This window comes from Hylobates moloch, unplaced genomic scaffold, assembly GCF_009828535.3.
Source record: "Hylobates moloch isolate HMO894 unplaced genomic scaffold, HMol_V3 SCAFFOLD_18, whole genome shotgun sequence".
NCBI lineage: Eukaryota > Metazoa > Chordata > Mammalia > Primates > Hylobatidae > Hylobates > Hylobates moloch.
In genome coordinates, this window is record NW_026652293.1 from 57163520 (window position 1) to 57190350 (window position 26831).

Here is a 26831-nt window from a genome sequence, read left to right on the forward strand (position 1 = left end):
TCGGAGCAGCCACACAGCCCTCATTACTGGGCGTGGTCCTGGTTCCCTTCTGATGTGAAGGTTCTGGCTCCTGGTCTAAGCTTCTTCTGACAGCCCACCCAGAGCACTTCTTAGATATTACAATTCAAGTCACAGCAACAAAATGTCCCTCCATTGCTGACATCAAACAAGGCAGCCCAGCTGGAGGAGAGTTTAATTTTCTCTTCATCTACCTCACTCCTGACATTTCACAGGGTCTACCCGGCTCTTGCAAGCAAGCACAGAGGCTCGAAGGGATGCCGTGGGTTTGTAGGCTTTTGGATCCTTGCCAGCTACTGCATGAAGTGTGAATGGATTGTCATGACGAGAATGCGTTTTCAAAGGAATATATCCAAATGTGCTTCCCTTCAGAGTCCTCTGGAAGATGGACATTTACTCTGTTGTTCACATTTCAGAAACTTGTTTGGGGACCTGCCAGCAGAAAAACAGCTTTGATCTTGGAGCATAGGTTTGGTTCGGTTCGGTTCGGTTCGGTTCGGTTCGGTTCGGTTCGGTTCGGTTCGGTTCGGTTCGGTTCGGTTCGGTTTGGTTTGGTTTGGTTTGGTTTGGTTTGGTTTGGTTTTGAGACAAGGTCTCGCTCTGTTGCCCAGATGAGTGCAGTAGTGCAACCATGGCTCACTGCAGCCTTGACCTCCTGGGCTCCAGCAGTCCTCCCACCACGGCCTCCCAAATTGCTGGGACTACAGTCATGTGCCACCATGCCTAGCTATTTTTTTAAAATACAGAGATGGGGTCTCACTATGTTGCCCATGCTGTTCCTGAACTCTTGGCCTCAAGCAGTCCTCCCACCTTGGCCTCTCTAAGTGCTGGGATTACAAGCACGAGCTACCACACCTGACTAATTTTCAATTTTTTAATTTTCAAAAGCAGTCAGGAGGCTTTGACATACTAGTTAGGTAGTGAATAAGGCAGACAAAAACACTGGGAAATACCTTGATAGACAAGTCCCTCCATCCGGCCACCTTCCAGCAAGGGCTGCTCAGGAGTTAGTGCTCACTCATGTGCTTTAAGCAGAGGTGCACTCCATGGGAATTTAGGGAAGGTTTCCATGTCCTGATGAAGTGGGGCAGGCTTGGCTGACAGAGTCTTTTTTGCCCATTGCCCTTCCTCCTTCTTCCCATGTGGAAAGTCCACACTGCGCTTGGAGGTGCAGAGCCAGCTTGCAATCCCAAGGCTGCAGGTGCAAGATGAAGGTCAGCACAGGAGAGTGCAGAGCAGAGCACAGTGTGTGTCTAGCTCTCCAAGGGCATTACTAAAGTTACACTAGCCCCGGGCTATCTACCTCTAGTTTTCTTATTATAAAAGAAGAACTTGCCCCCTATTTATGCTTCTTGTAGCCAAAGGTTTTTCTAACTGATATTAGAAGCATGACTACAGAGTGATTTGGTATGCCCCATAAATTGGCTCTGAAAAAAGAATTTCACAAAAGGAATTCCAAAATGAAGTTGGGAATAGCCTTTCAAATACATACATTGTCCCATGCACTGGGTTGAATCTATTCTAGGGAGACTGGGAGACCTGGATGGGAATGCCTGTGTCTGGTCCTAAAAAGGAGACTATAACAAATGCTCTTTTAAAAAAAAAAAAATGTATTTGAGAGGCCGAGGCAGGTGGATCACTTGAGGTCAGGAGTTCAAGACCAGCCTGGTCAACATGGTGAAACCCCGTCTCTACCAAAAATGCAAAAATTAGCCAGGCATGGTGGCAGGCGCCTGTAGTACCAGCTACTCAGGAGGCTGAGGCAAGAGAATCACTTGAGCCCAGGAGGCAGAGGTTGCAGTGAGCCAAGATCACACCACTGCACTCCAGCCTGGGCGGCAGAGCAAGACGCTGCCTCAAAAAGAAAAAAGAAAAAAATTAAAATCCACCAGGAGATAATAATCCTGAATCAGACATTGTTAGAAAAGAATCCCTTAATTCAAAAATTCCCTTTACACATTAAAATCAAAGCTTAAAGGTCTGGGTGTCTAATGTTATTATAAACTGTATGTAACAAGAACTCTAGCTATAGCTTAATGGAATTTCTCAAACACCAAGGGAAGAAATGGAGATGCTTCTGGACTGCAGGTAGAAAGAAATAGGAAGGAAAGAAGAAAGGTCAGACATCGGAAACCCTACCGTAGCCCCTACATTACCTTGAGGTTGAACAATGGCTGAAGTGGAAACAACAGTAAAGCCTCAGGTAGTATGAAGCAGAAGCCAAAGCAGGGAACGCGTATGCCCCGCTGCCCATTCAGGAATCCAGGAGCAGAGTAAAGATGGCATCATAGAAAACTTCCACAGAAGATGAGAGACAATGGAAGCGCCCCCAAGTCTCCCTTGGGTATTATGTAAGATTGAGCTGAGGGCAGGGAGGAAAAAGTCAGCTCAATCCTATTGCAGAGGCTGTGGGGTGGACCTCTGGGTCAGGCACTGGAAGGAGGCTGTGATGTGTCATGTCTGCAGCAGTAAGGAGCACTCAGGTGGGGCTGACTCAGCCAGGGAAGGTCCACTGGACCCTGAGGAAATTAGAAGAGACCATACAACATGCCAGTCACATCTCCAGGAGGCCAGCAAGGACCCAGAAGTCAGCACTAGGGTACATAAGGACTAGCAGGCTTCTCTCATTGGTGGGAGGACATTGTTTGGCCTTCCTTATATCCAGGTGCCATCCTAGGATGGTGGGGGAGGAACCAGACTTTACAAAGTAAGAAACCACCTGTTTTAGTCCATATGTGCTGCTATAACAAAATACCATACACTTGATGCCTTAGAAACAACAACACAACTCTGGAGGCTGCGAAGTCCAAGATCAAAGCACCAGCAGACTTGATATGTGGCAAGAGCCCACTTCCTTGTTCATAAATTGCTGTCTTCCAATTTTGTCCTCAAATGGCAGAAGGGGCGACGGAGCTCTCTAGGGCCTCTTTTATAAAGGCACTAATCCCGTTGATGAGGGCTTTGTCCTCATGACCTAATCACCTCCCAAAGGCCCTACCTCCTAATACCATCATATTGGATGTTAGGATTGCAACATATGAGTGGCGGGAGGGAGGACAGACACAAACATTCAGTCTATAGTACCACTCAAATAGAGTAATTGAAAGCAATATTTATCCAAGAGAGGTAAGAACTTGAAACAGGCAGAAGCATAATACCTTTAATTGGCTAGTTTATGTTTCCCTCCCACTCATGGTCCATGGAAACTGGGGCTCCTCAGCAAGCTGAGCAAAATAATGAATGCTGTGCTGATTGCACATCTGAGTGTAATGTAAAGATTTTGACCCTGCTAATATATGCTTGTTTTTTAAAAATCCGTCTTCAATATTTTATCACAGCTGAGGCATCCTTACCCTACTCTTCCGCAGAAGGCTGCTCTAAATGTTTTTATACACAGGGAGCTATTTCAGCTCTGTACATTACCACGAAGCAGTCACAGAGCCTCCCTTCCCCCACTTGGTGAACACGCCTTTTGAAGCCCTTGGCGTTTGAGTCATGCCATTTTGACTACCTAAAACACACACACACACAAACACACACATACACACACTGACTTTTTTTTTAACCACTCCTTGTGGAGCAGGGCTAATTCATAGGCAGTGTGCCCAGAGTCGACCCACACATTGACTTTTGACTCTATTTGATTTGTTGACAATTCCCATCTCTCTGGCTAGACTTGGAAGCTGCCTGGAGGCAGACAGTGGGCCTAGTGATTCTCACAGACCCCAGCATAAAATGCTTACTGACTGAATTCACCTCAGTGTAATTGTATCAAAGTTATTTGAAAATTCAGACCTTAAGTAGCCTGTCACTAGTAAAGCTTTCTGGGACCCACTTTCAGCTTCCCCCCTTTTTCTCTCACGTCTGCCTTCTCTGGCTAAAAGCAAATTTTGGCATTCAAAGGAAGGCTCTGACTTGCTTCTCAAGCTTGTTCCCCATGCCTCAAGTACAGCCTCATCTCCCCCACCTTCTGACACTCACCTCTCTGAAGGCTCCGCGTATATAATGGTTAGACGCAGGTCTACCTGGATTTGAGAGACTGACTTTTTGACCTCCCGCAAGCCATATAATTATACCATTCTTCATTCCCTCCAAATGATACAGATGCCAACCCACTGTGACCAGAGGTAAACCTAGACTTTTCTGAACCTGGCAGACACCAGCTTGACTGGGTCTCCAGTGCCCAGTGTGGATTTGGTATTCACCCTGCAGCCCTAGCACTATCTGTAGCCACACTCCACCTCCACCCTTTCCCCCAGCCTAGCCCTGGAGCACAGATGCCTGCCAGCCCTGGTAACGCCTGGCTCCAGCTCTGCCATGACCTCTTAGCATCCTCAGTACTCCTGTTTGCTCCTGTCACCTGCTCCCCTGATTCCCATCACCATCCAGCAGCAGCACCTGGGCAGGCTGGCCAGGTGGTACATGGGGCTGGGGAGTGAATGAGTCAGCCATGTTCCTACTCCTGGGCATCCTGAGCAGGATCATCTGTTTAAGTTCCCGTCCCTTAGAATCACTTAATAAATCTCCCCCATCTTGCACCAGCCTCCAACCCTCCTGGTGTTCCTCTCCCTTCCAGCTTAAGGGGTAGCTCCTGTATGCCATCATCACTCACCAGCGCTTAGCAAGCATAACCGTGTGCGGGGCCATCTGCAGGACACTGGGACAAGAGAGACCTAAAGAACACCATCTCTGCCCTTGAGAAAGCTACAAACTTAGAAGAGTAGAAATAGCACAGGTTTTGGACTCGGAAAGCCTGTGTTCAAAGCCCCGGACCCTTACTTGCCTGCTGAGTGACCGGCAGCAATCACTTGACTCTTAGGATTCTCAGTTTTCTAATCTGTAAAATGAGTTTGGACCTCACAGTTTATTGTGCAAGATCATCTGATACTGAGCAAAAAGGACTTACTTGTAACAAGCGAAATGTTTAGGGATATCTGTATATATCTCCAGTTGGCCTTCTGTATCCATGGGTACCATATGCATGGGTTCAACCAACTGCAGGTTGAAAATATTTGAAAAAAATGGATGGCTTTGTCTGTACTGAACATGTACAGACTTTTTTCTTATCATGATTCCCTAAATGATACCATATAACAACTATTTACATAACATTTATACTGTATTAAGTATTATAAGTAATCCAGAGGTGATTTAAAGTATATGGGAGGATATGCATGGGCTATATGCAAATACTATATCATTCATATCAGGGACTTGAGCATCTGTGGCTTTTGGTATTCACGGGGATCCTGGAACCAGTACCCCACAGATACCGAGGGAAGACTGTGGGGGGTGTGTGTGTGTGTGTGTGTGTGTGTGTGTGGTCTCCAGTTGGCTAGAGAGGACATCAGGATATAAAAGATATCAAAGATACACATGAGTATATATGTAGCAGCAGGTATGATATTTTTAGAGTGCCTCTGGAGTATCTTCATTAATGTTCCCCCATGGATAAGCCAGCTTCTCTCTCCCCGACTGAGAATAATCTCTCCCAATAAGCAACTGCTTCTTTGCTCATAAGGAACAATTCCCTGGCCTTTCCATATTCAGGGCAAAACAGGACCTTCAGTGCCTCCGGGAATCGTAGGCAGGGGCTTCCGCTGACACCCCAGGCTCTGTGGTCCCTACTCTCCCTCAAACAAACAACATAGAACCAAAGGGAATAATCTCGGGCAGAAGCTCACATGCACAATTAGAAACATGAGTCCCTATGCTGGGGCCCTGCTCTGTCCTAATCCATTCACCCCGTTATTGCCTGACTGCTCTGAGTCAGATTTAAAGCACTCGTTCTCCGCACCTTCTTTGAACCTGCAAATGTACTTCAGCCTAATGGATCTTGCACATCTGGAAGTTGCCCACAATAAATCCTGCTAATGTAGAATTAAAGTAGGTTAATCTGGCCAGGTGAGGTGGCTCACGCCTGTAATCCCAACACTTTGGGAGGCCAAGGCGGGTGGATCACCTGAGGTCAGGAGTTTGAGACCAGCCTGGCCAACATGGTAAAACCCTGTCTCTACTAAAAATACAAAAATTAGCTGGACGTGGTGGCCTGCACCTGTAGTCTCAGCTACTTGGGAGGCCGAGGCAACAGAATTGCTTGAACCTGAGAAGCGGAGGTTGCAGTGAGCCGAGATAGTGCCCCTGGACTCCAGCCTGGGTCACAGAGCAAGATTCCGTCTCAAAAAATAAAAAAATATATAAAATAAAGTAGATTAATAAGATGGCTTTTGGACAGGGTAAGTTCCTAGAAAATGCAGATGAGAAAAAAATGTACTATAGGCTCAACCTTCACCCTCCAAGAGTTGAAATCACATAAGCCACACCCTCATCAGTGTACTACACAAGGAGAGTGCCTTCTGTTAGAATCATTTTAATTGGGAAGCCATTAGGCTGGGGCAGATACACCACTTTAAGATTTTAACTAAGCAAGCCAAAGCCCGATGCAAACAGTAAAATGAAACTAGAGACTTTAATGATCAGAAACCACCAACCAACCTCTAAAACCAGTCTTTCCACTGTAATCAATCAAATGTGTTGTATTTGTCTTACTTCCACATTCAGTCTCTAAAAGCCCACGCTGCTGCAGCAGAGCTCTCTGAACCTCTTCTGGTTTTGAGAGCTGCCCAAATCATGAATCCTTCTTTGCTCAAATAAACTTCATCACATTTATTTTGTCTAAAGTTTTTCCTTTAACACTTCCTGTATTTGAATCTGCCTGTGCTTTGCACAAGACCAAGTGGCTATTTAATGCCCATCTGCCAGACAAGTAAAGCTGAGGCCCTGAGCTCAAGTGACCCCCAAGGCCAGACAGTGTCAGAGCCAGGACTAGTTCTAGCAAGACGATGAGTTTTCTGCCTTCCCAAATCTTGCAGTGCCACGTGGAAGCTGAAGTAAATACATTCACATCATTTGAAATAAATGCCCTAGATCTCTGTACAAGGGAAGCAAGAAACTTCAGGAACAGTCCCTCCTCCTGTCAACCTACACATAGCTTCTCATCAGCCCCTTTTCATCCTCACTTTCCAATTGCCACCAACCACCCTCTCTCCCCACCCCTTGCTAGCATTTTGTTCACCCTCTGACCTACCTCATAAAATAGCATCTCCTTACATTGCAATAACATAAAACAGCCTGACTTCTTAGAGTTCTTATAAAGATAAAAATGAGATAAGATACACAAGGTGCCTAGCTTAGTGCCTGCCACATAGAAAACCCTCAATAAACCTACTTATTATTCACTGTTATCTCCCAACATACAATTAACCCAAACACCAGGGAACCCAAACAAGTGAATCAACAAATGTTTATGGAGTGTCTACTGCCTATAGGAAAACAAAAGCTGAAATGATACCAGGAAGTTGCTTGTGTCCTTCCCTATCCACCCCTATGTTTGGTATAGGACGCAGGACTGCTATCTCCCACCACCTGCCTTCCTGTCCAGGTTTCCCATCTCAGGCATCAGAACCACTAGTTTGTCAGTTGCTGAAGCCCAGGAGCCGTTCTGATTCCTTTTCCTCACTTCCATTCATATCCAATTGCTTCCCAAGTGCTTTTGATTTTATTCCTAAATAGGTCTCAAATCCCATCCTCCTCCCTAAAATTACTGCCATCGCCTCCACTCCCAGTAAGACTATAAAGGACCCTCTTTCTCCAAATAGTCATCATTCAGGAGCAGTAATTAGGAGGTTGCAAAAAGAAGCAAAATTGTCATGATGTGAAAATATTCATGAGTTTTCACCCAACCATCCCTCCCCACCTAACACTAGAAACACTAAAACTACCAACCATGCCAACCTCACATGCAGATACAATGCAAGGTGGTTGCAAAGTGACACTGAACATTTAGCTCAATTTGCTGGATTTCATGAAGTTGATGAAAGTGATACTGGAGATCTGCTTCGGTGCCACTGACCAAGAAGTTGGCAGAGTTAAAGCAGTTGCAGCTGAGGAAGGAAAACTGCTGAGGTTCAAGGCAGGATTGGTCCTTGAAAAGGTAATGGTTTGAGTGTCAAAGTATTGAAGGAGGGCTTTGGAGAAACTAATGAACTCTTTGAAAGTTTTCATGATTCTTCCTCAAAACTCAAGCAGGAAGCAAAAAGTGTTGCATCCTGCTGTCTTGTCTTCTTTTCAGCATGAGTTCTCCCCTCAAAAAGTCAACAACTGATTGATTCCTTGTTCTAAGAGCTAGCGCAAAACTGCAATTATTACATAAATATCACGAAATACAAAGTCACATGAAAACTTTTTCATATTTTTTTGTATTATCTTTCAAAGTAAAACACTAATAAAGCCTTTTTAAAAAAAAATGTTTACTAAGAAATGTGGACCTCCATTTTACTTTCAGTGGTCCCTTTCCAGTGTCAGTTATCTGCAAACAATGAGGGTTTCCTGTCTTGCAATTGTCTCTTCCTGGTGTCTGCACTCTCCACACTGCAGCGAATCTGGCTATAAACAGCCCTGCTTTAAAATATTACATGATTCTCCATTGCCCTTAGGAATAAAGTCCAGAATTCTTCACACAGTGCCAGAGCCCTGTGTGATCTGGCCACTGCCTCCCTCTCCACTCTCAGCCTTTGCACTAACTGCTCCGTGTTTGCACCAGTCCTACCACTACTTTGCAAGTCCCCCGCCCCAGTGCTATGCACTTCCTAGCCGAAGGACCTTTATTCATCTCCTTCCTGCAGCCTGGAACCCTCTTCCCCGCCTTCATTCCCAGGAGAGGAAAGAGTGCCTATTTGTTCTCCGCTGTTTCCTGGCATGAAGAAGACACTTGATAAATATTTAAATGAGTAAATAGGTTGTGAAAGTTCTTCCTGACTCTGACAAATGAGTATGTTAGATAAGCCACATGTTCCCTCACTCCTGTAAGCATCCACAACCAACGGTACTTCAATCCACCACCATTCATCACCGTGAGCCCACCTCCTACTGTACTTGTAAATTAAGAACCTGGCACACCTTACTAGAACATCGTCCTCCTTTTAAAGTGGTTAATAGCAAGCTACCAGTGTTCTAGAAGCAAGATTATAGAGAACATCAATCCTGGGCATGACAGATACCCAGAAAACTCAAAAGGCCCCAGGTGCTGTGTTCTCAGCAGACGGTGGGGTATTGGGGTCACCCAAGGAAGAAAGTCATTAAGAGTTTCAAAGATTAGTCCCAAGTCTGGTATTTTTCTGAAACAAAGAGTTTCAAAGATTAGCCCCAAGCACTGGTGTTTTTCTGAACAATGGTAACGTGACTCATTTATGGCAACTATAATTTTTATAGCCTCAAAATAACTCTTTGGAGTCATGCTGCATATCATAAGGCACACTAATCCACTTCTGCTGCCCCCCGTAGGTTTCCCCGGCACCTCCACTCCTGGTTCCCATGACGACACAGAAGGGGCCTCTCAGACCTGATAGCAGCGTGTGGGCAGCTCCTCAGGGAGGGGCAGCTATCACACATCACTACATTTGGCCAAGGACAATTCTGGGCCAGGGGGTTCTTCGGCTTCCAGGAGCTACAGAGCACCCCAGAGAGTTACTGTACTTCCAAACAGAGGAAAGAACAGGAAAGGCTGGCAGGTCATCTTTGAATCAGAAGCCATTTTTGCCTTACCTTCTAAGTTTTCAGTGGAGAGGAAAAGGAAAAAGAAAAAGAAAAAAAAGGCAAACTCTTCACAGCTGAAGAAACTTGTTCATATTATTTCAGAGTTCCTCCTAGTTGCTTATGAAGCCCACCAGGCCAATTCTCATCCATCTCGTTTCTGTGATTGCAGAAGGAATAAGACTCAATGGCATGAAACAGCTTCAGGACTTTCTGCCTCACCTCCAGCTTTAAATCAGACCTTTAATGCTACCTAGCGGGAAACATTTTTCTTAGTAAATTATGAAAGTGAAATTGATTCACCAGAGGGGGAAAAACCCACTGAGTAAATATATTTGAGGCTTATGTAAACACACCTCAGAGTGTGTTTCAAGGGAAAGCGGCTTGCTTACTGAGTTTAATTATAATGATCTTTGGTTTCAAAAATAAGACAAAAATGCTAGAAGCCAGGTGTAACAGGGAAAGAAATGAAAAGATGAGCACTGAGATGCAATTGTTAGCTCCAGCCATGGCTGAAATACACGGGATGAGATACAAAAATGGCACATCGCCGTTATTGCTAGGGACAGCCCTGGCACGCTGTCAAGTGTCCCCTCCGAAAATGATCCTAAATGGCCCAGCAGTTCCAACTCCGGGCCAGGTATCCTGAGGTTTCCAAGTATACATAGATCTTTAAAGTGCATCGAATATTAAACAGAGGATAATGGCATCTCCTAGCAAGATGAGGGTGGTCTTCCAGGCTCAAATATACTGAGATGAGGTGAACTGAACTCAAATGTTAAAATGCCAAGGAACCCAGTGGGATGTTGTGAGCAGAAAACAAGATACTTTGAGGCCAGGAAAATATGCTGAGTACAATGCCCAAGAGCAAAAATACGTGAAAGGAGATAGAAAGGAAGCAAAACTCTTAAAGGGAGTAGTAGAGGGGACCCTGGCCAGGCTGGTGGGCAGGACAACTGCAGAGAAAGCCTTTCAATCAGAAGCCACTGACTGCACAGAAGCCTGGAGCGCATCTACAGAAGCACAGAGTTTCTCCAAACACCAAAGTGAGGACAGCTAGCAGTAGCTCAAAGCACATCACAGGTGAAAGCCGACTGGAATGCAGAAAGTCCCCGGGGTCCGCACCATAATTCAGGCCCGGTGGGGGCTTGATGTAGACTGAAGGCGATAAACCCATCCTAACCTGCTTGCAGATCTAGTCTGTCCAGCGCATACAGTACTGGCCAGCGTAGTGATTTCTAGATTTCTAGAAAATCTAGACTTCTGATTTCCTTTTTAAAAAAAATTTTTTCATACAATCCCACAGTACTTATTGTCATCTTGTAATAACATAAGGGTAATCAAAACAATATGAATAAATATTCATATTGGACAAAGGACACCTAAAAACAAACTATATCCTTCTCAACAAGTTCTCACTTCATTGATCATTTCTAGTTGGAGACACTATGTAGCCGAGTAATATTATCTCCTTTTAGCATGATCCAACCCAGTTGTTTTAACTTTGTTTTAGAATAAATCTCTTCTGCATCAACTAATACAAGGTTCATATACTCATCAAAACCAATGATACAGCCTTCTATCCACATATTCCCTGCTTATAGAGCCATAAATGAATCTGAGATCTATTGTGTACGAATCTGAAGATGAGGTTGATGGGCTCTGTCATAGCCTTCTGCACTTTCTGGCCCTGACCACGGTACACCGTGATGGAATTTCCTAGATTCTGATTTCTTACAAAAACTGCAAAATCTGGCCAAAATTTCTCTCTCTACTTATTCTACCAATATTTACTGAGCACTCACTTTGTGCCAAGTATTCCAGGCCCTAAGGATAAAACAGTGGGGAAAAATAAAATCCTTGATGTTATGGAGTATGCATGCTAGTGAGAAAGACAAACAATAAATAAACGCATGTGACAGGTGGTGGTAAATCCTGTAAAGAAACCAGAGCAGGGTGAGGGGAATGAGAGTTTCTAGGGGAGCGCTAGGAAACGCAAGGCAGTCTGGGAAGGTCTCCCGGCTCCTGCATGGCAGCATCCAGCTCGAGCTAGGTGATGGCCTCCTCCTCACACAGGGCAGGCTCTCTGGTTTGCCACAGTCCCCCTACTCTCTCTTGTTACCTCCTCCTGACCTACTTTACTCATTTCTGTGGCCTCTGTAGGCATCGGAGTTGTGGCCCCCAGAGTTAATCCTTCCCTAGATCCCTCTGTATCGGTCAGGGTTCTCTAGAGGGACAGGACTAATAGGATAGATGTATCTATGAAAGGGAGTTTATTAAGGAGTATTGACTCACACGGTCACAAGGTGAAATTCCACAATAAGCCGTCTACAAGCTGAGAAGCAAGGAAGCCAGTCCGAGTCCCAAAACCCCAAAAGCAGGGAAGCCAACAGTGCAGCCTTCAGTCTGTGGCTGAAGGTCCGAGAGCCCCTGGCAAACCACTGGTGTAAGTCCAAGAGTCCAAAAGCTGAAGAACTTGGAGCCTGATGTTCAAGGGCAGGAAGCATCCAGCGCAAGAGAAAGATGAAGGCCGGAAGACTTGGCAAGTCTAGTCCTTCCATATTCCTCGGCCTGCTTTTATCCTGGCCATGCTGGCAGCTGATTATATTGTGCCCACCCAGATTGAGCGTGGGTCTGCCTCTCCCAGCCCACTGACTCAAATGTTAATCTCCTTTGGCAACATCCTCACAGACACACCCAGGAACAATATTTTGTATCCTTCAATCCAATCAAGTTGACACTCAATATTAACCATCATGCCCTCCAACTCCGGATACCCAGGATCCAGCAGAGAAAGGAGAGACTGTTCCCAAGCAGACATGCAAAACAAGTCAGAGCGAATGGGATTTGAGGAAATACGAGCCTAAGCCAAGTCTGAAGGGGGTGGGGGGAACACTCCAGGCACTGCCCTGTTAAATGATGGAGAAACACAGTTTTTGAGTCCTGAATACGTGTACAGAAGGGATTCCAGATGCAACTGGGGAAGGATCCCCAGATCTCTCTCCCACTATAGGGCACATGGCTGGAGGTTCCAGGTGGCAGTGCATCAGGAACCAAGGTTGAGCAAGAATGCAGACCAAAGTAACCAGGTACTGGGTCATGAAGCCTGGGAACACATCCCAGGGCTGCTCAGCTACCCTACGGGACCCCTGAGGGAGGCACAAAGAGGCCTCCTGGAGCAGAAGGGAGAGGGTAAACTGAAGTGCAAAGTAAAGGGAGAGAGTAAACCAAACTGCTCCACTTTCAAGGAGTAGGTTTGGGACAAGGTATGGAGTGGCCTCATTCCATTCCCTAAGCCAGCAAGAAATGCCACCTGTAACTTTACGAGGTGACTATGGGGATACAGGGAGCACTGTGGGGAAAACAGACCACTCTCTGTACAGGGAAGATCCAATCCACTTCTGCCAGCTGGTGAGGGATTGCCCAGCCGGAAGTCAGCAAGAACAGCTGAGACAACAAGAGGGAGGTGACACAGCAACCACAGGGCCGAGAGAAAGCACTAGAGAGAAAACAGTGCCTGCAAAGGACTTGTTAGATGGGACTTGTTTCCATTCCTCAGGTTCATGGCCTCTTAGAAGAAGGGCGTCACCTGTCCTTTCTCCCGTGAGCAGGTGGTGTGGATTTGCTTCCAGAAGGACCAGCATTTTCTGGGAGCATCCTGCTGTATTCCTTGGATGGCGGGAGCCAGCCTACTGAAGAACGGAGGGTGTACATCTCCCAGCCAGTCCCAGATGCTGCTGCCAGGGCTTCCAGTAAATGCCCAGAGCTGCCCTGAATGTGACGGAGGCCTTAACACAGCCTGTAACCTCACCCTTCCTGCTTCTGCGCCAGCCTGCCTCCACCTTTCTCTCTTCAACCACATCCCCGAGAGAGCACGCATAGGCTCCCTTGAGCCTTGGGGACTGGGACATTGCATTACTGATGCTTGATCAACTGCCTTATCTTCAGATCTCTTTTAGTTACGCTCTTTAAGAACCATCCACGTGTGCTGGAACTAATGGCTGAGGCGGGACAGCAGGGTACCCCTAATAAGTCAGAGAGAGCTGAAGAAGCCCAAGACTCACGGCCAGTCTGTGATAGAGAAATTGTGCTTAGGCCCTTGGATGATGTCTGCAAAACTGAAGCCACAGGCAGAGAGCGGAGCTGGTAGGCGTGAAGTCAAGTCCTAACACTGGGGTCTGTGAAAGGTGTTAAAATAATCATCCCCTAGAATACAGAACAGATTCATTTTAACAAGCAACCCTCTGAGTAGGAATCAGCAACACCCTAGGACTTGATCTTCAGACCCAAACCTCAGGCAGCTCAGCCAAGCTGGAGCTCAGAGAGCACCCCCTGGCCTGGGACCACGTGCCACCTCTTATAAGGTTCAGGGGGTGTCTTCCTGGGGACTCAGGCTCACCGGCAATTTTGCACTTTTCTTACAAAGTGAGGAATAGTCAGGTCAGCTCTGAGTAGGTGAAACTGGAGAATACTGACAAAATCCTCTTCTGGCAAAAAGAAGTCTCCCCTGGCAGAAGGAGCCCAGCATTCCTGTAAGGCAGGATTCTTAACACTTCCTGTGCATTGTGAAAGAAAAGTAGAATCTTGGGACCCCAAACTCATTATGCTAAAGGAAAAGTTAAGCTTGGGAATTGAGTCGCCCAAAAACTACCTTTCTTTTGTTTCCAAACAGATAGTTGTAATTTCACAGGCTTGCTTTATCCTATGTAAAATGCAGATTTACTAAGCACAAGAAAAATGCATAAATGATTTTTCCTCTACCCACTTCTTTTCACATGTAAAATGTAGATACACTGAGCACTAATCAGAGCCTCACAAGAATGTAACTACTTGTCTTATTGCCTACCCTCTCCTTTTTTTTCTTCCCTCCTGCTTGCTCTTTCCTCTTTAAATATTGAAGTTCCCAAAACCCTCTTTGGAAAAAGAACAGGTCGCAGATTCCACTGTGACTTGTGTTTCTTTTTCCCAGATGTGTCCTCAACCTTAGCAAAATAAAACCTCGAATTGATAGAGACCTGCTGCAGTCACTTTTTGGTTTACAGGAAAGACCCCTTTGGCAAATGCTTCAGACGAAAAATAGCGCCATAAAAAATCAGTTATACTGAAAGTTATCAAAATATGTTTTTATAAAAAATTATAATAATGCTGTGCTTTTCTACTAATGTCTTGAACAAAAGATTTGGAGAGGGGCCTGATAGACAACATAATCATGAAATGGCAGTGAGCAGACGTGGGGTTTTGGATATTTGTAGCAACTGTCATGTGATATGAAAATCACCCCTGATTTCCATGACTGTACTTCATCTCCTGCAGTCATACGGAAAGGAGCTAAGTTAGCGAGGGTTCGTGGAACTCTCCACGCAAAGCAGAATTCTTTCGTGCTCCTGAAATAATGCGCAATATGCAAATCCTCCTGTAATCCAAGGCCTCAAACTCTCATTAAAGTGGAAGGGGTTGCCCTGGGGACCCTTTGTTCAGAGTAGAAAGGAGAGTGGTGTTAGTGGAACAAAACCAGAGGGCGATGAGCACCAGGACCCAAAATTGAGGGAAACGATGCGCCGCGGAGTAGAGGAGCCACCACGGGTAGCAAAGTGAACTTCCCCGAATCACAGTTAAGCCCTCTGGGCCGCATGGAGCTGTCACCTGCAGTTTTTCCCACCTCCCGGAGGCCTGACCCTGTGCTCTCCAGAATCAATGAGTGGATTTGGCCCTTTACGTTCCCTGAGGCTTCCCTGATTGCTCATTAAAAGTATCTGCTCAGTCCTAGTGAATTGATTTACTTTGCCACAGTCCTCGAAGGATGCTACAGATCAAAAGGTGTCCAGGAAAGTGATCTTAAAGATGCTGACACTACTCCCAGTTACTGACTAGCAGTGTGCACGCCAGGCCCCTGTTCCAGGAGTCCAGGCCTCGTTCTGTGGGGGAGCGTGGACTCACAGAGGAAAATCAATGTGCAGGTTGCAGAAGAGAAGGCAACTGGATTTAGGTTGTTGCTGTTGGTTCCTTGTTTGCCTTTAGAGACATATGAAAAGGTCCAGTCATTCTCTTTACAAAACAGAAATACAGAATATAAAACTCAATAAATGCAACAAAAATGAAAAAGACATCCATTTCATAGAGGTGAAGAGAAAAATCAGGTCAATAGAGGAAAGGGGGTTAGAAGAGAAAAGCACACACAGGCACAAACACACGGAGTATAAGACAGAGTGAAAAATAGATGGGGAAGGCAGGAGACAGACAAAGAAACCCCCGCACTTACCAAACCCTTAAGGCAAAGCTCATCTCACTCATGCATCCTGCTCCCAATGGAAAATAAGCCACCCACTAGATTCAAAGTTTGGATAAACCTAGTAGCATGTGTTATTCAAAAAGCACTCTAATTTCTTTCTACATTCTGGAAGTCTCTGGTCCTCATTTAGGAAAGAAGAAAGTCTCTTGCTCCCCATTCCTGAAAGCAGCAAGCATCAAATTTCATTTTTTAGAGACCAAGGTCTTCTACTTTTATACAGTAGCATCGCTCATGTGGCCTCTGGGCCTATTAACACATAGAGAGGATTCAAGTCCTGTTGCATTTTCACAACCGTAGGCACAAATGATACCACGCCTTAGTGTTTCCCTGCCTGTGGATGCACTCAGGTAAGAACTGGATGGAACTTGCATGGCAGGTAGAGTTAGCAGTTACTGCTGAGCCTGTGAGAGACCGGCCAACTCTGAGAGTCCTGCTGGGGTCCCCAAGATGCAGTGAGCACTGTGTTCCTTTATTCACAGCCACTAGCAGGGGCTGGGGACAGTCTCCTTCATGACCTGTTCCCAGGACATCCTTCCACTGTCAAGGATCAGTTAGCACCTCCAACCCCCTTAATGTACCCACCCAGCAGTGTCAGCAAGCTGGCAACAGACATGCAGACAAGCTGGTTTGCATGAAACTCTGAAATCTTTTGAAAATAGAGACACATAGGCAACCTCAGGATGGAATTTTTACTCTAAATGCCTGATCCATCCTAATGGCCAAAAGTGATACTGGCAAAGGAAAATGAAAAATACAAAAAGCCTTGGATTTAGGCTATCTGTGTTTTCAAATGATTTAATAACGATGACAGGCAGGGGTTTACACCAACAGATCAAAAGTGCAACAAACATTTATGGAGCCCTGCTGGGCACCAGGCACCATGGATATATTGATGTGCAAGACAGTCTCATGGAGCACACAGTCAAGACTCCCAGAGTTATTAACATCCCCCTCCACCCATGGTAGCCCCCACTTCCTAGAGGACAAGGAACCAAGTGTCAACTCTCTACCCATCACAACCACCTGACCAGCCGGCTTTGATTATATCCCCACTTTACAGCTGTAAAAACGGAGGTGGAGAGGCCAGAGGTGCACCAAGAAGACTACCTGTGCATGCTGAATTAGGCACTGCTAGTGGTAGATCGAGAGAGAGAGGAGGAGCCCTTGGCAAAGGCATTTCCAGGAGCATTGCAGAGTGATGGATTTAGAAGACGGGGAAAGATGCCAGGGCCATAGGGCTCAGAGGGCAGAGGTGGACTTGGAGAGGGAGAGTGCAGGCTGGACCAGACCTGGGATCCCCCTCCATTTACATGTTGGGGTGTACCTGCCTTATTCTTTCTGCCCAGAGCCATGGCCATGCCCCCTTCCTTTGGATAGTTCTCCCTGTGGTTTTAGAGGAGGTTCCCAGTCACAAGGGGCTCCCAACAGCAAGAGTGGGCCCCTGACCCAGGCTGGGCCCACTGCTCTGGCTGCAGTAACTGGCTCAAGGAGTGAGAGAAGACCCAAACCATAACATCACAGTCCTTTTCTGAGATCTGTAAAACCAAAGCTGATTTACAATTATACTGAGGGAAAGTCTGGAATAATTAGTGGTCCTGTTTCCTGCCAGATGGATCCTGTCTGCCGTGGAAGAGAATGAAGCCAACCTGTAGATACCAACAGAGAAGAGAGATGGGCAGAGAGTGTGCCAGGAACATTTAGATCCCTGGAACCAGGCTCTGAGGCCAACGATGCCGTTCCCCTTCCATGATCTAGTTGGATGAGCCAATAAATTCTCCTTTTCCTTAAGCTATTAATAGTTGGGTTGGACTTCGAAAGCCAGTGACCAAAGGAGTTCTGGTTGATACACGGGTATGACTTACTATAAGGGGGTGCACAAAGCCAGAAATGGGTACTGTATTCATTGGACAAAGTCTATTTCAGTGGCCACAGAGACCACGAGATGCTCTGAGATGTGCACAGGCCAAAATGCAAGGGAGAGAGACTGTACTGGAACGAGCAGTGGAGGGACTGGCTGGGTCCCTGCAGTTTCCTGAGTGATGTGCACCCTTGAGCGTCCACTGGAAAAAGCACCCACAGACATGACCCACAGGGGACCGCACATTATAGCTTATTCCATCACCACATGTGGCGACCCTGAGACTGCCTTCCACTCCAGTAGGACACTGAGTGTGGGTGGCCCTTGCTAGACCTGGTGAGAACGGGCTCCACTGAGAAGACAGAGCAAGGAAAGGCTGGGATTGCCAGGAACAGCAACTTTGAAGAAGAACTCTCCTTCTCAGGGTGCCAGGAGGCCTGAGCATCGTGGGAGGGCTTTCGTTTGAGGGCTGTTTCAACAAGGGATTTACTCATTTAATTACTTAAATGGAGGTAAAATTATACTGTCCTCCTTCAGGGACTGAGCTGCCCAAAGAAAAGTCATATTCTACAGGAAAAATTACTTGAAACAATTGGATCCTTGGCATTCAGCTTCCTCAATCTTTATTTTCCTAAAATATGTCTTCAAGGAAAGCCAGCTCCTGGGCTGTATGTAAGCATAAGCTCTGATGTTAGCCAAGAGACTCATACATTTAGGATGAAAATCTGGCTTAGCAAGGACAGTAGGGAGGAAGGGACAACACACAGCCCACCCTGACAGAAGCAGCCAGACTTTGGACCTGCTGGCAAATAGCCTCACACACCCAATATGAAGTGCAAACAAGGAGATCCATCCTTTGGAGGTAGGATCAATCCACCACAGTGCATACACACGACAGAGTGCAACACTTGGAATGGTTCACAGAGAACGAAGTTCTTTATAGACTGTTATGGAAAGATCTCCCAAATACTTTATTAAGTGAAATAACACCAAATAATGGCAAGGTGCCAAACAGTGTTGATAGTGTGCTGCCTTCAATACAAGAAGGGATATTTAGAATATATACTTAGATTTGCTTGAATTTGCATAAAGAAACACGGAGGGAATTTTTTGCATGGCTGCAAGGCAGTGAGCAATGGAGTCAGTGGAGTCAACTGGAGACAGTGGGAAACAGACTTCACCGGGTGCCTTTCAGTTGCTTTAATTTTTATATTGTGTGTATTCAAAATAATGATGAAATAATAACACAGAACTCTATGAAAAAGACATCATTTTCATTATACAAATCAACTGTTTTAAAAAATCCCGGCCTGGACAACATGGCAAAACCCTGTCGCTACAAAAAATACTAAAAAATTAGCTGGGTGTGGTGGTGCACGCCTGTTGTCCCAGCTGCTCAGGAGGTTGAGCAGGGAGGATCACCTGAGCCCAGGAGAAGGAGGTTGCAGTGAGCCGAGATCAGGCCACTGCACTCCAGCCTGGGAGACAGAGCCAGGCCCTGTCTCAAATATATATATATTTATAAACATCTTTTTTTAGAAACCCTTACAGCAGATCACACTGTGCTGTGTTGTACCCTGAAAAGCCAACAGAACATTTAACAAACGTTAATCCATATCAGGCCCCAGCTCAACAAGTGCTGTGTGCTGCTCTCTTGTTCTTTGGGAACACACACGGTATGTCAAGTGGGGAATCTCTCCTCTTAATCTCTCACAATTCACCCACTGTTCAGGACCAGCCCTGACTCAGATCCCTCAGGCCACAGAAGCTGTTGCAACTCAGCCCCTAGCTCCCCACCCTGACGCTCTGGGTTATAGCCTTGGCGCTGTGAATCTCCTCTTCTACTGGCAGAGGCTCAGTCTGCACCTGGCTCCTTTCAGGAGGTTGGACTCCCCAGCCCCTTTCCGCTGTGTTCATTAAAAACCACCACCGCAGCGGCTGGGCTCCCCGGAGCAGCCACCACAGAGGCTTCCGCATTTGTTCTGATGTGAGCTGGATTCGGAGAGCTGGTTTGGTTCATTTCCTGTGCTTCCAGCCTCCGTCTCCACTGTCAGCACGCACTCACCATGGTAACGCTCAGGCCGATTTTTGGAAACCCTCACTTCTCCTTGCTTAAAACTATTCAAAGAAAACTCCATTCAAGCCCATCAAGGAAAAGGTACTTATTAAATACCTTTCCCAAAGTTAAAACATCTCCAACAAGGAGCTGTTTGAGGCGCCTTCGAAGTCGTGTGTCCCTGAGACGCATGCATAATTAGGTTAAACATGGAGCTGGAAGTAAAAAGGCACCACACTTACCCAGAACAAGAAAGGGTCAGAACACTACCCCTCTGTGAGCTCTCACACGAAAGCTCGGGAAATGCAGGCTGTGGTTTTCAGGGAATGGGGCACGCCCTTGTGTGCGGCACCCCGAATCCTTCCCGCTGCTTGATCGTCACGCTCTGTGAGCTCTTTCTAAGGTACATTTGCTATATTCATTAAAGGAGAGAACATTGGAAGCATTTAAAATAAAATGCCTTGTGATTTTCAAAATCATGAACATTTCCAGCAGGCTGAAGAGAAAGGGCTTTCTTGGTTGCAATAAGAAAGAATGAGACAAAGAGAAAACCTCCTGAAAAAAAAGGTGGGGGGGGGGGTGATGGGGTCCATGTGATGCTGAGGTTTCTGTTTGTTTTGCTGATTTTCAGTAAGCAGGATTTGTTTCTTTTTCGCCTTCATTTCCAGTTCTGTATTTTGCAGCTGTCACTCGATGGTGGTTTGGAAGCCCCTCAAATTCAATTCAGAGCCATGTTGTCCATAAAATGTAAGGGTTGTCCAATTCAACGCAGAAACTCCCATCTGTGAGGCCTTGGTATCAGGAGGGCTTATGAGATCGATAAAGCTCATCTGCTACCAAGGAGCGCCTCAGTTTCTGACAATGGAGGCTAGAACTTACAAAACTAAATGAAATTATTTCTTAAACTCAACTGCCCCTAATTTAAAAGGAATATGTTAAGTTCAGAAATGAAGGTTTTGATTACAGGATCCCAGGCCTATGAAAGAATGCCTGGCTAGAAAAATAAGATTCCTATTTTCTTACTAATTATAAAAGCACTTATTATGACAGCCCATAATTACTTAGATACGGCCATTTCAAAGGACAAATTGTGTCTAGTTAAAGGTAACTACAACAAAAACACAGTATAGCACGGATATCTACTCTACACCTATAATCCTGGCTCCTTGCTCTAGCATTAAAGTGGTTAAATGAACTGACAAAATCTCTCATTAGGGGGAGCCAAGAGGTAGTTCCAGCATTTGGACCTACAGTGAAGTTCCAGCATTTGGACTCACAGTGAAGAATGCAGTCTCAAAAACACAAACCCAGACGGACACATCAGGTACCTAATTCACTCGGTGAAGTCTCACAGCTTCATCTGATGTTTACTCATGATACATACACACCCGCCCTCTCCCAAAACAAATAAGACTCTCCCCAGTTACTCACCTAGACCACCCTGACAAATGTCTGTGCACGTGGCTCCACCAACGATAAACTGAGGGCTGGGACACAACTCCTGAAAGTAATTTGGAACAAAACACAAGTCACAAGGTACTCAGTGACGTGGCAGCCTGGGGAAAGGAACATCAGAGCTCCAGGTTGCAGAGCTGGAAGAAACCCAGGATTGTCTACTGCCCATTACACGGTTTTATTGTTGAGGACTCTGAAGCCCAGAGAGGGGACGAGCCCTGCCCACAGTCACACAGCCGGGGGTGAACAGAGCAGGAGCTGGAGTCCAGAGCCCCTGCCAGGACTAGCATTTTCATTTTTTATTTATTTTTTATTTATTTTATTTTATTTTATTTTTTTGAGATAGTGTCTCTCTTTGTTGCCCAGCCTGGAGTGCAGTGGCATGATCTCAGCTCACTGCAACCTCCGCCTCCTGGATTCAAGTGACTCTCCTGCCTCAGCTACCACATAGCAGGGATTACAGGTGCGTGCCACCACACCTGGCTAATTTTTTTTTTTTTTTTTTTTGTATTTTTAGTAGAGATGGGGTTTCACCATGTTGGCCAGGCTGGTCTCGAACTCCTGACCTCAAGTGATCCATCTGCCTCGGCCTCCCAAAGTGCTGGGATTACAAGCATGAGCCACAGCGCCCAGACAGGACTAGTGTTTTAATACTATATGTGTGGTGTGGGTGTGTGGGTGTGAAAAGGTGGTGAGGAGCAGGGACGTAGGAGAAAGGCAAAGGCTGAGATAATATGTGATGAAAAATGGTCTCACCCATTCAGACAACACCCCTATTTACATAAAGAGAAGATTAGAAGAATATTTAGCAAAATGCTGTGCACCCTGTGGGCACTCGTTAAAGTCTTGACTAAATGATAATGACCATGCCATGTGCTGATGGACACACTGAGGTGTCAGACGTACCATGTATCCTGAGACGAGAACTCATCTCTGATACATTCACATATCTGACCTGCACTTCCTCCACTCACCTATCTCAACTGGTATCTGCCTACAAGCAATCTCATGGCCCTGGCACTCTGTTGGGGCACAATGACACATGCTTTAGTCATCCTTTCTTTGTTTACCCAGCAAGGATTTTTTGAGTGCCCCTTCTGTATCCAGTACCCTTTGAACCATGGCAGGCAGGGGAAAGAGGGAAACATGGTGAAATGAAGAAAGAAAAGAAATAAACCACGTAGTTCTTGGCCTCAAGGTGCTTTTGGTGTATATAGCAAACCAAGATTGACATTATGAAAAAGTCAGAGAAAAAAAGGCTAGTGCCTAATAATAGAATGTAGGCTATATCCACAAAGGGAGAAAAAACACAAAGAGAGAAAAATGAGAAGGGCCCAATAGGGATGATGGTTGCAAGACTTAGTGGGTGGGAGGTGATGCCTGTCCACTGGAAAGGTAGGATGCAGGAGGAGTCTATGTACTGGATCCTAAAGAAGAGATGAGTCTACCTGTTCACCAGGCAAACTGCTAGGGAAAAAGCGCAGGACCTCGAGGGACAAAACAGAAGTCAGCCTACATTTAACTGGAGGCGTCCTGGGCTGCACTACATCAGAGACTGTCTGGCCAGAGAGAGAGAATCATTTCATTCTTATTTCATAGAGGTGAAGAAAGGGCAGATCAGAAAGGACCAGGAAGCAGGAGGGTGGGCTGAGGGCAGACGCATGGGGTCTGGATGAAGCTGACAATGGGGATTCTGGGATTCTGTTGTGTGAGGTGGAGCCTTCCAGGTGGCAGCCCCATAGCCTCTATAAGGTGCCGGCTTCTGCTGAAATGGCAGAAACAGCTCCTCTGGGCTTTTTTTTTTTTCAAGTATTAAAAGAAATTATGCTGGGTGCAGTGGCTCATGCCTGTAATCCCAGCACTTTGGGAGGCCGAGGTGGGCCAATCACCTGAGGTCAGGAGTTCGAAACCATCCTAGCTAACATGGTGAAACCCCCTCTCTACTAAAAATACAAAAATTAGCCAGGCATGGTGGTGTGCCCTGGTAATCCCAGCTACTCGGGAGGCTGAGGCAGGAGAACCCAGGAGGCGGAGGTTGCAGTAAGCCAAGATCACGCCATTGCACTCCAGCTTGGGCAACAAGAGCTAAACTCCGTCTCAAAAACAACAACAACAACAAAAATTTATTTAACTGTTTTTCATTGAAAAACTAATACACAAACATGAGAAAAAACCAACAGTAAATAATGGTGTAAAACACAAAATCCCTTCCGCCTCAGAGTCCGCACTGGTAACATTTCTTAAGTGTCCCTCCAGAAACTGTCTTCTGATATAAAAGCACATTTGTATACATACACACTTTTTATTTTTATTTATTTTTTTTTATTTTTTGAGACAGAGTCTAACTCTTTCGCCCAGGCCAGAGTGCAGAGGCGCGATCTCGGCTCACTGCAAGCTCCGTCTCCCAGGTTCACGCCATTCTCCTGCCTCAGCCTCCCGAGTAGCTGGGACTACAGGCGCCCGCCAACACGTCCGGCTAATTTTTTGTATTTTTAGTAGAGACGGGGTTTCACCGTGTTAACCAGGATGGTCTCCATCTCCTGACCTCGTGATCCACCCGCCTCGGCCTCCCAAAGTGCTGGGATTATAGGCGTGAGCCACCGCGGCCAGCCACATACACACATTTTTATCACATATGTCTTGTACATATGTCTTAGGACATAGAGAGCTTTATAACTTCATTAAAAGTACCACAAGTTATTTAGCTCGTTTATTTTGTTGCTATTTATCTATTTGTAAATAAATGTTCTCTAGTGATGGACCTTTAGTTTTTTGTTTATTCATTGGCTTTCAGCCTTTCTCAATCTCTGGCGGCAACTTAAAGAGAAAAGTGGCACCAGCCAATCTGGGTGTTCTAAAAGTGTGCAGCTGCAAATGTTCACCCCGGGTGCTCAAGAGCTCCCAGTCTCCAGGCAGTCATTTCTTGGCAAATAAAAGGCAGAGAGATCTTAAAGAGTAATAAGTAAAAAGAAAGAGAAAAAAAATTTTAATTTAAATGTTTAAAAAAAAAGAAGGAAGGGGGGTGTATTGTTAAGAGGAAAGAAAAGACAGCACACTCAATAGGGGTTTGGAAGAATCTCTTTTCTTAAAAACTCTCTTAAAATAGGTTCTTGGCTGGGCATGGTGGCTCACACCTGTAATCCCAGCACTTTGAGAGGCCAAAGCGGGTGAATCACCTGAGGTCAGGAGTTCGAGACAAGCCTGGCCAACAGGGCAAAACCCTGTCTCTACTAAAAATACAAAAATTAGCCAGGCGTGGTTGTGGGCGCCTGTAGTCCCAGCTACTCAGGAGGCTGAAGCAAGAGAATCACTTGAACCCAGGAGGCAGAGGTTGCAGTGAGCCGAGATTGCGCCACTGCACTTTAGCCTGGGCAACAGAGTGAGACCCTGTCTCAAAAAATAAATAAATAGATAAATAGATTCCTGTTCTTCATCCTCCATTCATCCATCAGTCTGCTGAAATCTGACTTCTACATCCATAGCTTCATAAAACTCCTCTCACCCATGTCACCAATAATAACTAACTTCTCTTTGCATTTGGTACCGTTGGTATTCCCTCTCGGAAAGCTCTGCCCCCTTGACTTCCATGCCCTTACTCACGCTTGATTTTCTCCTTGCCTCTCTGAGCATTTCTCCTCAGTCTCCTTCACGCATTCCTCTACTGTGCTTACCCCTAAGTATCAAGGAACCCCTGGCTCTTGGTCCTCAACCCTCTGAGATTATCCCATTTCATATAGCAGTAACACCCCTAAGTATTCTCTCTCAGTGACATCATTCAACCCCATGGCTTCAACTATTAACTGCAGAATATGCTGATGTTTCCAAAATAACTCCCTGAGCTATATCTTCAATTACCTGTGTCACATTGCTCATGAGATAGAATTTCATTAGATTCATATCTAATAGGCATCCCAAGTTCTGCTAAAATGTTGAGTTTGGATTGGAAGACAGAGTCATTGGCAAAGGCTACAGACAATTGAAAGTGAAATATACAGAATGGTGCTAAGTAGTTTGTAGGTAGATGGAATGTCTATTTTACTATGTGGTACTCAGTATAATTCAAAAATGCCCCTACCCCAGAAAAACACATACACACACACCAAGAAATGTCATGACTAATATGTTGTATGAATCTTTCAGGGACCACAGAAAGTCCCCAGCTTTGGGCTGGGCATGGTGGCTCACGTCTGTAATCCCAGCACTTAGGGAGGCCAAGGTGGGCTGATCACTTGAGGTCAGGAGTTTGAGACCAGCCCGGCCAACATGGTGAAATCCCATCTTTACAAATAAAAATGCAAAAACTAGCCAGGCATGGTGGTGTGCACCTGTAATCCCAGCTACCTAGGAGGCTGAGGCATAAGAATTGTTTGAAACCAAGAGGCGAAGGTTGCAGTGAGCCAAGATAGGGCCACCGCACTCCAGCCTGGGTGACAGAGTGAAATTCTGTCTCAAAAAAGAAAAAGAAAAAGAAAGTCCCCAGGTTTGCAAGGAGATTCCATCTCCCTACGATGCCCAAAGAACTTACCCCAAGTCTTCTCTCCATTACTAAGTTCCTGTTGAAGCACAGATCAGAGATACAAAGTAATTGGCAGTCAGAGAGGTTTTAAAGAGGCAGAATTCTGTGAAGAGGCAGCATTCTGTGAAGAGGCAGCCTCCCATCTACCCACACTCAGAACGCTTTTTTTATCTTTCCTAATAACAATCGTGTGTTTTTAGTAACACTGTTTTCTATTACTCAAGCGAGGATCTCAAAACACTCCATAAATACCAATTACTCTAACCTAGGATCAGCTCTGATGACCAGGCCTAAGGAAATACAGGTATCAGTCAAGAATCCAAGGCAGAAAGTGACTGAAACCCACACTGTCTCAATGATGATGGCTGCTTGGCCACACTGCTCTCCTACAGCGTTAACCATGTCTGATAGCTTTGGTTTGCACTTTAGGAGCTCTGGTTTTTAGAACCCCCAGAGATGCTGCCATCTTCATCATCATCATCTTCAAGTATAGCCACACTGGTTGACCCAGCACCTCCGTCCCTCTGTGATCTGGCCCCACTGGATGTTTCCAGCTTTGTCTGTCAGTTTCCCACAGTGAGTGATTATCACTCTCCTCCCATCACAATGGACTCCCACCTTCCTCTGAATACACTTGCTCCCAATGCACTGCCACAACCCAGTACCTTTACCCACACCTGCGCCTTCTCTTCAGTCTCTCTCCCGATTCTCTTCCACCAACAATCCCAACTCAAATGTCTCCGGTAATTAACCTGCCCCAATTTCACTGTCAAATTTAACTGCTTTTTCCCCTGAACTCCCATACATTGTGTTCATATTTCTATTTATTTCACCCTCTGGACATTCTGTCTTGTAATAATAGCTAGATTTCCTCACTCAAGCCTCCCAATAACCCAAGCCTCCCAAAAAACAATGAAGTGGGTAATATTATTATCCCCATTTTATGGATGAGAAAACTGAGTCTTGGGGTGGTTAGTAAATTCTCCATGGTTCCCCAGCTAGCAAATGGCCAGAGAGGACCAGAAACCTGATCTACCTGACACACGAG

The 26831-nt window shown here is 45.7% G+C and overlaps 1 protein-coding gene across 1 annotated transcript in view; it reads right to left on the minus strand.

Moving 5' to 3' along the window:
- The window catches only part of CAPN8 (calpain 8), a 70953-nt gene that overhangs the window by 40395 nt on the left and 3727 nt on the right, over window positions 1–26831 (minus strand). The window contains exon 2 of the mRNA XM_032136589.2: window positions 21244–21313. Within this exon, the coding sequence (XP_031992480.1) occupies window positions 21244–21313 (70 nt within the window). The remainder of the gene's footprint in view (window positions 1–21243; window positions 21314–26831) is intronic.